This window comes from Mastigoproctus giganteus, chromosome 7 (assembly GCF_048544385.1).
Source record: "Mastigoproctus giganteus isolate SK-2022 chromosome 7, ASM4854438v1, whole genome shotgun sequence".
Classification (NCBI taxonomy): domain Eukaryota; kingdom Metazoa; phylum Arthropoda; class Arachnida; order Uropygi; family Thelyphonidae; genus Mastigoproctus; species Mastigoproctus giganteus.
In genome coordinates, this window is record NC_143581.1 from 134,163,432 (window position 1) to 134,177,068 (window position 13,637).

The 13,637-nt window shown below is 36.1% G+C and overlaps 1 protein-coding gene across 4 annotated transcripts in view; it reads right to left on the bottom strand.

Moving 5' to 3' along the window:
• Window positions 1–13,637, bottom strand: part of LOC150083211 (dual specificity mitogen-activated protein kinase kinase 4-like) — a 516,656-nt gene that overhangs the window by 41,665 nt on the left and 461,354 nt on the right. For all 4 annotated transcript variants that reach the window (XM_090377917.1, XM_090377916.1, XM_090377915.1 and 1 more), the window contains 2 exons: window positions 7,967–8,041; window positions 4,029–4,180 (listed from right to left, as the gene is read on the bottom strand). In XM_090377917.1, coding sequence (XP_090234043.1) covers window positions 4,029–4,180; window positions 7,967–8,041 — 227 coding nt within the window. The remainder of the gene's footprint in view (window positions 1–4,028; window positions 4,181–7,966; window positions 8,042–13,637) is intronic.

Consider the following 13,637-nt stretch of genomic DNA (forward strand, 5'->3'; position numbering starts at 1 on the left):
TGGGATTCTTCCTCTTGCTCAGAATAATCACCTGAGAGGGCATAAGTTCAAATTGAGGAAAGACAGATGTAGGATAGATGTGCGGAAATTTGCCTTTAGCCAGCGGGTAGTTGGTAGGTGGAACAGACTTCCATCCCTTGTCGTGGAAGTTGATAGCCTAAATAAGTTTAAGGCTCAGCTGGACAGGTATTTCGAACGAACAGTGGGGTGAAGTGGAAGTGGTTATTTTTTATTTATTTATTTTACTTTACTTTTTTTTTGGCTGATGCTGCATAAGCTTGCTTTCTTGCATCAAATGCCTCTACTAATGCTAATGCTAATTTACTGAAGTTTAATTTAGTGAAGCTAAAATTAAGCCCCTGCTATATAATTAACTTCCTATATGTTACTTTATTAATGATATTGATGAAGGCATATCAGGCTTAATGTTCAAGTTTGCAGATGATACAAAGGTTGGCAGGGAGGTTAATAACAGTAATGATGGTACACTACTGCAACTGGATCTAGAAAAATTAGGTAGATGGGCTAAGAAATTGCAAAGGACATTTAATATTGACAAATACAAATTACTGCATATGGGGAACAATAATCCCAGGGTAACTTACCAATAGTGTAGTACTACACTCAGGATAATGGAAAATTAAAAAGACCTAGGAAGGATATAGAACTGCTGAAATGGGTACAGAGAAAGGCAACAAAACCAGTGAAGGAAACAAAGGATTGCTCTCAGCAAGAAAGGCTTCATTTCTGAGAATTGCAGTGTCTGGAGACTAGGCATGTGTGAAATGATATGATCGGGGTGTTTAAGCCTTTGAATGGATTGGGCAAGCTCAATGCTGATGGGATGATTCTTCTTGCTTGGATCACATGTATGAGGTGGGCATACATTCAAATTGCAGAATACATGCGCAGAAGTCTGCCTTTAGCCAGTGGGTTGTTGGAAACAAACTTTCATCTTTTGTTGTGGAAGTGGATAGCTTAAATAGATTCAAGGAAGAATTAGACAAACTATTGGAGGAATGGACAGATGCAATGAGAAGTTTTTTTGTTTTTTTTTTTTGCAATCATCATCAGCCATTCTCAATCCACTGTAGGATAAAGGCCTCTCCAGCAACTTTCCAGTTCCTTCTGTTTTGTGCAATGGTCATCCATTTACTATCCACAAACGCTTGAATTTCATCTGTCCATCTCTGTCGTTGTCTTCAAGGTTTTCTTCTGGCTCTTCTTGGGTACAATTCTGTTATTTTCTTAGTTCATTGTCATCATGACTTCATCATTCCCTTGCTCCTTGTATAATTCTCATAGTAGTCTTCTTTTATTTGAATTATGCCTTCTCTGCTATTTATAAGTACACCATTGCTATTCTTCAGTTTCAGTATCATTTGTCTTTCTGTATTACTGCTCATGGCTGCTGATATAAGTCCTTTGTTTTCCCTTAATACTTGTTCTACTTTTCTTGTGTTAAATCTTCTCTGAGTCTCTTTCTAATGGCTTTGCATAACTCAGTATACTCAATTTTTTCCTTGTCTTTGTTTACCTTGATCTTCAATTGTCATCTTTGGTCCATCATGACAAGTGTTTCTTGACTAATTTTTTTCTTCTTTGGATTTCTTATTACCTATAGGTTTCTTGGACTTTATCACTTTCAAAAAGTTGTAATATTCCTCTTCAATATTTTGGTTCTGAGCAGTTTGCAGAAGCTCAAATTTGTTCTTAAGTTCCAGTACATACTGCTTTTTCCGACTCTTTTTTGCAATAATAGAACTTAATTGATATCTGATGGGCTGCAAAGTGTGATGCTGTAACCACCTTAAATCTGTGGTGGTGGCAGTGCACCCAGTTGTTGCAAATCTTCATCAATGTTGAGGCTTTAGGTATTATTACTCAAATATTATTGAAACCTTTTATTATTCTTAGTCACTGTAATTTTTTTTTTTTTTTATAATTACTCAGATTTAGGGGCCATTTGATCTTGCAGGGGCCCAAGATTACTAGCAGACTGATACTTTTGTTTTTATGATTATTTGTTTGTATATGTCCAATTATAATGTTTTCTGCCACTTGCAACTGAAAAATCATGTTTACGAACACAAAGTAAATATGTTACCTTTTCCAGATTTTATAATTAAGGGAAAATCATGCATATATCTTCTTAACTACTACTACATCATATTTCCTTGGCATCTTATTGAATTCAGCTTACCATACACACATACAAAATCTCATTTAATATGGTGTGTATCTGATTCAAATTAAATTTACAATGCTGTGATATACATTGAGTAATCACTGAATTATGATCACCTACCTAATACTTCATAGGTCCTCCTTTTGCCCTGAGTACAGCAGCTATCTGACGTGGCATTGATTTAACAAGATGCGAGAAGCATTCGGGAGGTATGGCCAACCAAGATGTGTGTAATGAGGCCAGCAATACAGGTATGGAGGTAACTGGTGTATCCAGATGCCTGATATGCCTTTCTATAGTGTCCCACAAGTGCTCTATTAGATTGATATCTCATTCCGATATCAATCCCATATGCTGTAAGTCACAACTGTGTTCCTCAAACTGTTACTGCACATCAAAATGCCCGATGGCTTGGCGCATTGTCATCTTGGAAGACACCATCGCTATTCGGGAAAATGTGTAACATAGTGGGGTGTATACAGTCAGCAAGCAGTTGATGACAGGTGAGTCAAGTGATACCTTGTTCCACATGCACCTGGGATCCAAGTTCCTGCCAGTGAAACATGCCCCACACCAAACAACTGCCTCCACCGGGGTCTGCACTTTTGATACCATGCATGATGGATCAAGAGCCTCATGTTATTGATGACAAATCTGTACATGACCATCCACGGTGCAGAGTAAATAACGTGACTCATTCAACCAGCACACCTTCTTCCAGTCTTCTAACGTCCAACTTGCATGCTCTTTGCACCAGGCGAGTCTTTTATGCCTATGAACCTTGGTTAGGAGAGGATGCTGTAGGGGTCGTCTGCTGGTATAGCCCATAATCATGTGAGTGTATGGGCTATACCAGCAGGCGACCCCTAAAAACTTTGGCACGACCGAGCGTTCAAAAATATTGTTCCCGGAATAATATTTTTGGTCATGCCAAAAATATTGTTCCGGGCTGGCCCATGTTGTATTGGGTAGTCAACTCTTCAACAGTGCTGTGCCTGTATGATTTGTCGGACCTGGCGCTCACCTCTAACATCAACTTTTGCTGACCTTTGCAGTTTTGCCATCAGGTCGTTTTTTGACCATTTTGACGCCAGTCCTGGTATACTTTAATAACGGCAGCTTGCGAACACCCCACAAGTTCAGCAGTTTGGAAAATTGAGGCACCAGCTCGTCGAACTCCCACAATCTGTCCTTTATCAAAGTCCGACAAATTCTTCCTTTTTCCCATCACACTCGGAATTCTACTATCTACTGAACCACTGACACCTTATCTACGCTATGGATGTCGACTAACTGCGCACTCTTGTACCTCACGTGGTCAATGGGTCGCGTTCAGTTTTCATAAAGGTGGTCATAATTCAGTGATCACTCAGTGTATATATAAATTATCCTTATGCACATTCCACATGTTTTATGCAATACAAGTCAGGATGTCTGACAGCCAATTTATTAATTAGGGATGAAGAAACAAAATTAAGAAGAAATTTGAAGAATCATTTCAAAAATTCTGTTTTTTGTGAAAGAGAGGGAGAACTATGGATAGCACATAGGAGAAAGAGACAAAAATATGATGTCTCCACTGTAAATCTCAAGACTTGACAGGTATTCTATTTTATAATAAATACCTTATTTAATAACAATCAAATTTAAATGAATAAAAGTATTGTTGTTAATTCATAACCAAAGCAGAATTTTTAAACGTTTATCAGGTTTAATACTGATATTCACCATTCCTCAGCTTGTTTTGCAAGTCGGTATGCTAATTCTTTAGTGACATCTGAATTAATTCTACCATAAAGAAAGTACTAAACAAAAACAATGTGCTTCAGATTATACTTACCAAGTATTAACAAAATTTACAAATTCCAATGTAAAAGTATTGCCATTTTCATTTGGACTTAATTGAGGTGGATCACCCTGAACTACTTGTGTAAGTTGTTCAAATACACTATTCCATTTTGGATACGGAAATTTTCCTGTTGCAAGTTCTATCTGAAATGACCAGAAACAATAATTAAAACTTTACTGAAAACAGCATTTATTTTTCACAGCATAAAACTAAAAAAATATAACATTAAACAAAAATCATTAAGCAATACTGATTTCCTCACAGATTTAGTGTTGTAGAGTTGCATTCTTCTTAAAACCATAAATTTCTCTACAAAGGTATTTTGTGAAGAAATAATGCCAAAAATGCCTAAAAAATGGAATGATTAAAATATACAAGAGAGAATGAAAACAAGAATGAAAACCTTCTGCATATCATGGATAATTAAAAACTCTAAATACGAGTAGCGATGAGAACCATGCAACATCACTAGGAAGAAATGGGCCAGCAAGAAAGCACAACAGGCTCCCTATGGTGGATATGCTTTGCTCAACTAGCACAGCAAAATCAGAAAAAGTTAAAAATTAAAATATCCATTAGAATTACATGAATTTTAATAATGCTCAATTATGGCATTTACTTTTTCTGTGTCATTAATTATTTTATTATTTTATAACTGGAGAAGTTGTCAGAAAAAATTCTTTGCAGTTAAATGTTTGTGTACAAAGTAAGCCACTGAGTTGTGTGTTATGATGAAATGCAGCAACTTCATCATTATTATTTTTATTGGTATTGCAGTCATATTTATGAAATCCTGAATTAAGTAGAAAGTTCAGCACTTCTTTAGTTTTCAGTATGAGTTCATGTGCAGCTATTCAAAAACCAATAATATCAATATGATGGAAAACTTTGCATTTTGCAAAGAAAAGAAAAATTAAGGTAGAAGTTGTTTTATATAGTGATTAAACATGTAAGTTAAAAAAAAAATATATATATATATATATATATTAAGGTTTTTTTTTTTTTTTTTTTTTTTTTGAGGAAGCAGTTAGAATTCTGATTATTAGAGTACAAAATGTTAGATTCCCCCCCACCAAAGTGCACTTCAACAGAATGTAGTAACCTTCACCACTGGGTATAATAGTGGAAACTCAAAAAATCCAGCATTCTTGTAACACAGCACATGCTAAATTTTTGAAAATTCTGTTTTTTCCCTTCTTTCCCTCCCCAAAGGTTATACAAAGTGTTCAGGGGCAATTTTTTATTTCTATTAGATAATACAGTAGCTCTGATTACCATAATCTCCACAAAATGTTAATTGTAATGCCAGATTGGTCTAGTGCAGTGGTTTTAAAACCTGGGTAACGAAACAATTCCAGGGGTGTCAACGTAATTTGGGTTTAAGATACTTAATCTTCTTCTTTTTTTTTTTTTTTTTAATTTATATATTTATTTCATTTTAAAAAAGGTGTACAGTATCTTTTTTATTTTGTAATCACCTATAATTGATGTTTATTTAGTACCTCTAAATAAAGAGTAAAATTATTATCTATCTATCTATCTATCTATATACAGAGAGAGAGAGAGAGAGAGAGAGAGAGAGAGAGCAAATCAGATCTAAAATGCATAAAATTAACAAGGGGTGCCAGAAACTAAAATAATTACTCAGGGGTGCCATTATTGAAAAGAGATGGAAAACCATTGGTCCAGTGGGTCGCATACCAGCCTAAGAAATGAAAGTTAGAGTTTTGAATGCTGCCGCTGGTATGTCTGTCCACATTTTTTGTGAGAGGTATAATTAATTAGTGTGATGCTGTATTATTCATACATTTGCAATACGATTTTAGCAATCAAATCATTAGCATTAGCATTAGTAGAGGCATTTGATGCAAGAAAGCAAGCTTATGCAGCATCAGCCAAAAAAAAAAAAAATAAATAAATAAATAAATAAATAAAAATTAACCACTTCCACTTCACCCCTCTGTTCGTTCGAAATACCTGTCCAGCTGAGCCTTAAACTTATTTAGGCTATCAACTTCCACAACAAGGGATGGAAGTCTGTTCCACCAACCAACCACCCGCTGGCTAAAGGCAAATTTCCGCACGTCTATCCTACATCTGTCTTTCCTCAATTTGAATTTATGCCATCTCAGGTGATTATTCTGAGCAAGAGGAAGAATCCCATCAGCATTGAGCATGCTCAAACCATTCAAGGCTTTATACACCTCTATCAGATCACCTCGCTGGTGCCTAGTCTCCAGACACTGTAATTTGCAAAAAACTTAATCCTTTCTTCATAAGAGAACCCCTTTGTTCCATTCACTAATCTTGTTGCCCTTCTCTGTACTCGTTCCAGCAGCTCTATATCCTTCTTGAAATGAGGCCTCCAGGCCTGTATACAGTACTCTAGGTGTGGCCTGACCATTGCCTTATACAAGGCAATAATCACCTCCTTATCCTTGCTAGAAAAATTCCTATATATCATTGACAATACACTATGGGCTACTCTTGCAGCCCGTCTGCACTGCTCAGAGAACTTCATATCTGCCTGCACAACCACCTCCAGGTCCCTTTCATTCTCTATCACTGTCAGTGTAGTACCACAGAGTTGATACGTTGCTCTGGGGTTGCTGTTTCCCATATGTAGTACTTTACATTTGTCAATGTTAAACTTCATTTGCCACCTCTCAGCCCATCTGCTCAACCTTTCCAGATCCTGTTGCAGCAGCATAGTGTCAGTAGTGTCCTTGACAACTATGCCAACCTCGTATCGTCTGCAAACTTTGACATTAAGCTTGATATACCATCAGTAATATATTTTTAATGGGTGTGTATTTTTTCACTGCTAGAATCCATGGATGAATATTCCAAATTTATAACATTACACATATGGAAAAATCATTTTACACTACACTTTTTTTTTATTTTTTTATGGGCATTAGCAACTAAGGCCATATTGCTCCAGGATATGTGGTGGTCATTCACTGACCTCTCCGCATCCTCCATATTTGGTGGTGACGGGCTCGAACCCCGGTCTAATCAAGAAACGTGTGCTACGCACTGCTGCTCCTTCCCACCTGGCTACGGAGGCGCCTTACACTACACGATACAAAGTTAGGATTGATTATGACTAAATGTGACTATTGATTGATTTCACTGATTTCGAAATCAATGAAAATGAAATTTTTCTTTATTGAAAGCAATTGCATTATCAGGCAATCTAGTGCATTATTATGAGAAGAAAATCAGTACACTTGCACTGATTTTCTTCTCAGAACAATTCCTAGTTTATAGGAGAAGAATATATTGCTCGTTAGAATTTTCTGAGTATAGAGTAAATTACATGCCACACATTATACCCATACATACATTAAAACATACATAAATGAAAATATATTTATAGTTATACCTATCATCTTAAATTGCCATTGTCAGTAATCTTACTGAAAAAGTGAATTACTCTTTCTGGTGGTGTTTGAGAAAAAAAGGTGACACTTCATGATTTTTATTAGGTGACTATAATTTTTATAAATTATGATCATAATTTAGAAAAATTATAGTCACACTTAGTCATAATCAATCCTAACTTTGTCTCAATCAAGTGTAGTGTAAAATGATTTTTCCATATGTTTAATGTGATAAATTTGGAATATTCATCCATGGGTTCTAGCAGTGAAAAAAAATACACACCCATTAAAAATATATCCCTCACTTTAATTATAAACACTTCACGAGTAGTTTTTCCAGCAACATTGTTTGTAGATTTCAAAATTAATTAATATTATACAGTAAAAAGCAACACAATAAGGGTGCAGTTATAAATTCTACTTTAAAATTCAACATTCACAAATCCTTCAACATCACTAAATTTATCTCTTCAGTAATTTCAATTCACTTTTTTTTTTTTTTCTTTTTGCATTCTCTGGTGTTAAAAGAAATTAATTATTTACCAATGTAATTCCTAAGCTCCATACATCAGAGCGAACATCATAACCTTTGGCCCTTCCTGGATCAATTCTTTCAGGCTAAAAGTGGGAAAGAATAAGAATGATTCATCACTAGCTGCTCTCGGGTTGAAATATATGTGGTGAGTGCAAAATATTTTAATTAAACATTAAAAATATATAAAACAATGCAGCTAAAACAAATTCCCTCAAGTTTAGTTGATTTTCTGAGAGGGTGCAGCAATATAAAAGTCTCTATATCTAAATAAAGCTATAATAGTTGAGGCATATGATGCAAGAAAGCAACCAAGAAAAAAAAAAAAAAACCAAAAAAACCCACCTAATTTCATCCATCAGGTCACTCCAAATGTTTGTCTAGTTCAGCCTTATATTTATTTAAGCTATCATCTTCCACAACAAAAACAGATGGAAGTCTGTTCCAGCAATCAACTACCTGCTGGCTAAATGCAAACTTCCGCACATCTATTCTACAAGTCTTTCCTCAATTTGAATCTATGCCCCCTCAGGTTCTTAATCTGAGCAAGCGGAAATATCCCATCAGCATTGAGCCTGCTCAAACCATTCAAGATCTTGTACACCTCAATCAGATCACCTCACAGGTGTCTAGTCTCCAGATGCTGCAACTTGCAGAACTTAAGCCTGTCTTCGTAAGGGCACCTTTTTGTTCTTCTCAACAATCTTGTTGTCCTTCTCTGTACTCGTTCTAGCAACACTACGTTCTACCTAAAATGAGGCCTCCTGACCTGTACGCAGTACTCAAGGTGTGGCTGGACCATTGCCTTATACAAAGGTATAATGGCTTCCTTGTCTCTGCTAGCAAAATTCCTACATATCTTTGACAAAACTCCATGACATGCTCTTGCATCGTCTGCACTGCAACATTCTCCACCTCACTGAGTGTGGTACCACACAGTTGGTACGTTTCTCTTGGGTTACTACTACCCATATGCAGTACTTTGCATTTGTCAATGTTAAACTTTAGTTGCCATTTTTCAGCCAATCTGCCCAACTTTTCTAAATCCTATTGCAGTAGCATACTGTCTTTAGTGTCAATAACAACCCAGCCAACCTTTGTATCATCTGCAAACTTGGACATCAGGCCTGATATACCTTCATCGATATCACTGATAAATGCACAAAACAATAATGGGGCCAGAACGAACCCTGGGTGACTCCACTAATAACATTAGTTCACATAGAGCAGTGTCAATTTATTACCATTCTATGCCATCTCCCACTCAACCATCCCTTTGCAGCAACTTGCCCTTAATGCCATGCCACTGCAATTTGTACAGCAGTCTTCCATGAGCAACAGTATCAAAAGCTTTCCTGAAATCCAAGTATATGATATCAAAATTATTTTTTGCATCCAGTTCCTTTGTAATCACATTGCAGTATCCAATCAAATTGGTGAGACAGGACTTCCCCATAACAAATCCATGCTGTGTCTGAACTACCGTATTTCGTTGATTCTAAGATGGCATCGATTGTAAGATGCACCTTAATTTCAGAAAAAAAGCTTTGATTCTAAGAAAAAAAAAAATAAATAAAATAAAACATTAACATAAATCTAACAAATATTTTTATTATAATAGAATTCAATTTACTAACAACAACAGTACCGGTATTTATCAGTAGGTATGTTATTCATTATTTCCTTCTGAATCTTCTGAGCCATCGATATCTGCATCTGAATCAATATCAGAGTCTACTTCACATTCAGGGTCAGATTCTTCTGAGCCGGCGTTATCTTCATTATTCCATAATATATCATCTTCTGAGCCATCGAGAGCGTTGGTGATGCAACATTTTTTTAAATGAGTGCTTTACTATTCTTTTTGGGATCAGCTTCCAAGCTGTTGATACTCATTCTGCCAATTTTGATGCCGGCGCTTTCTTAATTTTTCCGGAAGGTGTCAACAGAAGGTTGTCGGTGAACAGCCAAGATTCATATTGCTTTCTGGTTTGTTTACTGAAACGTTGAGTGGCTGCAGTGGCTAGTCATGCCACCAGGAATCACAACCAATCACCACATTTTGGCACTATTTTATTTTTGACACGTTCGGACAAATGTCCACGAAATGCATCAAGCACTAGCATATTAGGTGGGTTACGAAGACTTTCAGGATGTCTATTCCACACAACATTTAGCCAATCTTCCATTAAGCTCTGCCGGCATCCATCCATTTTTTTGTGCATGCACAATAACATCTTTGAGGTTAAATTTCATTCTTCGGTATGGTTTTTCTATTTAAAATTAAATATGGTGGCAACTTTCGACCATCAGCGGTGATGCATAGTATCACAGTGATACACTGTTTTTCATCGCCCATGCCTATAACCTTGATTTCTTTAGCACTTTTAGCGTTGACTGTAATTCCAAGGCATATCGAAGAAGATTGGGGTTTCATCAGCATTTCCAATTTGACTAAACTCAGTTTCTTTTTTTCCTTAATTTCATCACCTGTCGCTGAAAGTTAATCAGCTTCTGTTGAAAGTCTGCAGGAATTTTTTGACAAATAGATGTCCGGCGCTTTAACGATAATCCACTATGATGCATGAGTCTGTCGCAGTCGCGACTGCCTTTAAAAATTATTTTCTCTATTCTGAGGGACTTGGCAACTTCTCCGGCTTTCAATTGCATGGCTTGTCGAGTGATGGGTAATTCTTTTGCGTGTGTCTCCGTTAAAAAACGTATCATAGCTTCATCAACTTGTTAGGCCCTGTAAAGCACTTCGTTGTTGCCTTGCACGAAAATATGGAATTGCGATCACTTCTCCAATGACGAACATTTACTTCGTCAAAATGTCGACCCGCAGCTCTATTTCCATGTTCCTTTGCATACACAACTTTTTGTTTCAATGTGGCTTCATAGTGCAATCTTTGACATTTTAATGTGCAATAAGGGATCACAATTAACGAAATACAGTAACTCCACTTCTTACGTACTAACAAAACTTTCTAGTTTTCGCTGAGTGAACGTCACTATAATGAAATAATGGTGACTTCAAATTTCGAAAACACATGAAATCACTCACGCCACTTTATTCTCCAATGGAATTGGAGAATGCGATAATGGTCAAACTTGGAGGCGGGGTTTCCATGTAAAAACCAAACGTGTGGTGCTGTGCAAGCACAGCACCAACCATGCTTTTGCCTTTCCAAATCCCCAATTTCAGTTTTAAGGCATTTTAGTCTTGCACTCCATATGTCCTTGATTTTTAAGTCCTCTAACTCCATTTTAAATTATGTTTCATGTGGGTTAAAACTTAGAGCCACAGTTACATGTTCAAAGAGCTGCATGTTGCTGATCCATTTCAATGCTTACTTCGAATATTTTAGGAACACCTTTGTAATAAACCATGAATTACTGCATTACCATTATTAACCTGATATAGTAATATACCTATTATCAGGTGCATTAACTAATACTGCTCAGGTATTAGTTAATGCGCCTGATATAATGCATTACTTACATTAATTTTAGCATTAGCATTAGTAGAGGCATAAGATTCAAGAAAGCAAGCTTATGCAGCATCAGACAAAAAAAAAAAAAAAAACCTGCTCCCACCCCTTTGTTCGTTCCAAATACCTGTCCAGCTCAGCCTTAATTTATTTAGGCTATCAACTTCCACAACAAAGGATGGAAGTCTGTTCCACCAACCAACTACCTGCTGGCTAAAGGCAAACTTCCGCACATCTACCCTACATCTGTCTTTCCTCAATTTGAATTTATGACCTCTCAGGTGATTATTCTGAGCAAGAGGAAGAATCCCATCAGCATTGAGCATGCTCAAACCATTTAAGGTTTTATACACCTCAGTCAGATCACCTCGCAGGTGCCTAGTTTTTTGAATTTGCAAAATTTAAGCTTTTCTTCGTAAGAGCAAACCTTTGTTCCATTCACTAATCTTGTTGCCCTTCTCTGCACTCGTTCCAACAGCTCTATATCCTTCTTAAAATGAGGTCTCCAGACCTGTATACAGTACTCAAGGGGTGGCCAGACCATTGCCTTATACAAGGGGATAATCACCTTCTCCCCTATATATAACGCCTATATATGAAATAAGTAGATGAATAAGTAGGTGGAAGCTGACAAGACCTTATGAGCTACTCTTGCAGACCATCTGCACTGCTCAAAAAACTTCATATCAGCCTGCACAATTACCCCCAGGAATGAAGTTTTTAAAACACTATCAGAAACTTTTCAACCATCTGAATCTTAAAAGTGGAGATGGGGTGATAAAAATTCAATAAAATAACTTACTTGTGAATGCAATGCAGTACAACTTCACTAATTTATATAACCTTCTCTTTTTACACATGTATTTTATTTATGGAGAACAGAGATTTTTCCCAAATGAGAATTTAATGATACAAATGTAAACTTCTTTTAGAATAGTTTCATAATTACTTTACAGTGAAAGTAAAATCATTCAAAAGGAAAAATTATGACCTTATAAATAAAAAAAAACCCATCTATTTTATGGTGGGTTCCCCTATATATGAAATAAGTAGATCAATGTGCTCATTCTTAAGAGGAGAAAGTCTTTATCAAAATGACCATATCTTATTGAGGTGGAAGCTGTATACTTCACCACTGAACAATCATCCTGACAATTATGCATATTAATATTACTTAAAATGAATACTGTTATGTAGGTTCATTCAAGTTTGTAAAAAAAGAGCCTACTATTAGAATAGGTTGTGGGGCAGACTGAATAGGATCCTTTTCAAAATCACACAAACACTGATGTTCTCTGAATAAGTGATATTTGGGAGCTAATGTCTTTACAAGAGTTCACTTAGAGCAACGTAAACTTGTGCTTTGGTCAGTGTGAAGATGGATTCCCCTTTGGCAGGGAGTCATGCATTTGCACTAGCAAAGGTGAGTCTTACCCTTCTTTAATTTTTACATTTTCAACACTTTATTTTAATTTGGTAATTAGTTATTTAAGGATATCATGGTTATCTTGGTGTCAAGTAGCAAAATTAAACTCTACCAAGTATAACTTAATATTGTCATCTATAAAATATTAGGTTATACTCAGCAAAGTGAAAAACATCAATTATTCAGTTCTGTGATTAATTGAGTAATCACAGAACTGATTAATTGGTTATAATTATGCTGTTTATGTGGTAAATAAAGTGAAACTTAAAACCCAATACAGTAAAACTTACATTTTAAATGCTAACTGTAAGTTTCACTGTAGTTTATACCGAAACTGTATAAACTAGTCTGCAGTTGAGTCACAGAGGAGATTAGACAAGCCAAAGCAGATGAGAAATCTCTGGCCAAGAAAAACAGCAAAGACTTCTTTACTTATGTGCACACTAAAAGGAAAGGGTTGAATCACATTGGCCCACTTGATATGGATAGTTCAACTGTTGATTTGATGATCCTGCTCAGGCTGCTGACAAACCGAATAAGTACTTGCATTTACATTCATGCCCGAAGAATTCTTTAGGGAAGCGGTTGCCAGAAAATTATCAAACTTTACCAACAGGGAGCTAAACAATTTTGTAATAATTGAGATGAAAGCAAAAAAGAAATTGTTGAAGTTAAATATAAAAAAAAAAGAAAAAAAAAAAAAAAGGCACCCAGTGTGGATGGGATCTGTCCTGTAAACTTAAGGGAAGTAGCTAAGCAAACCAT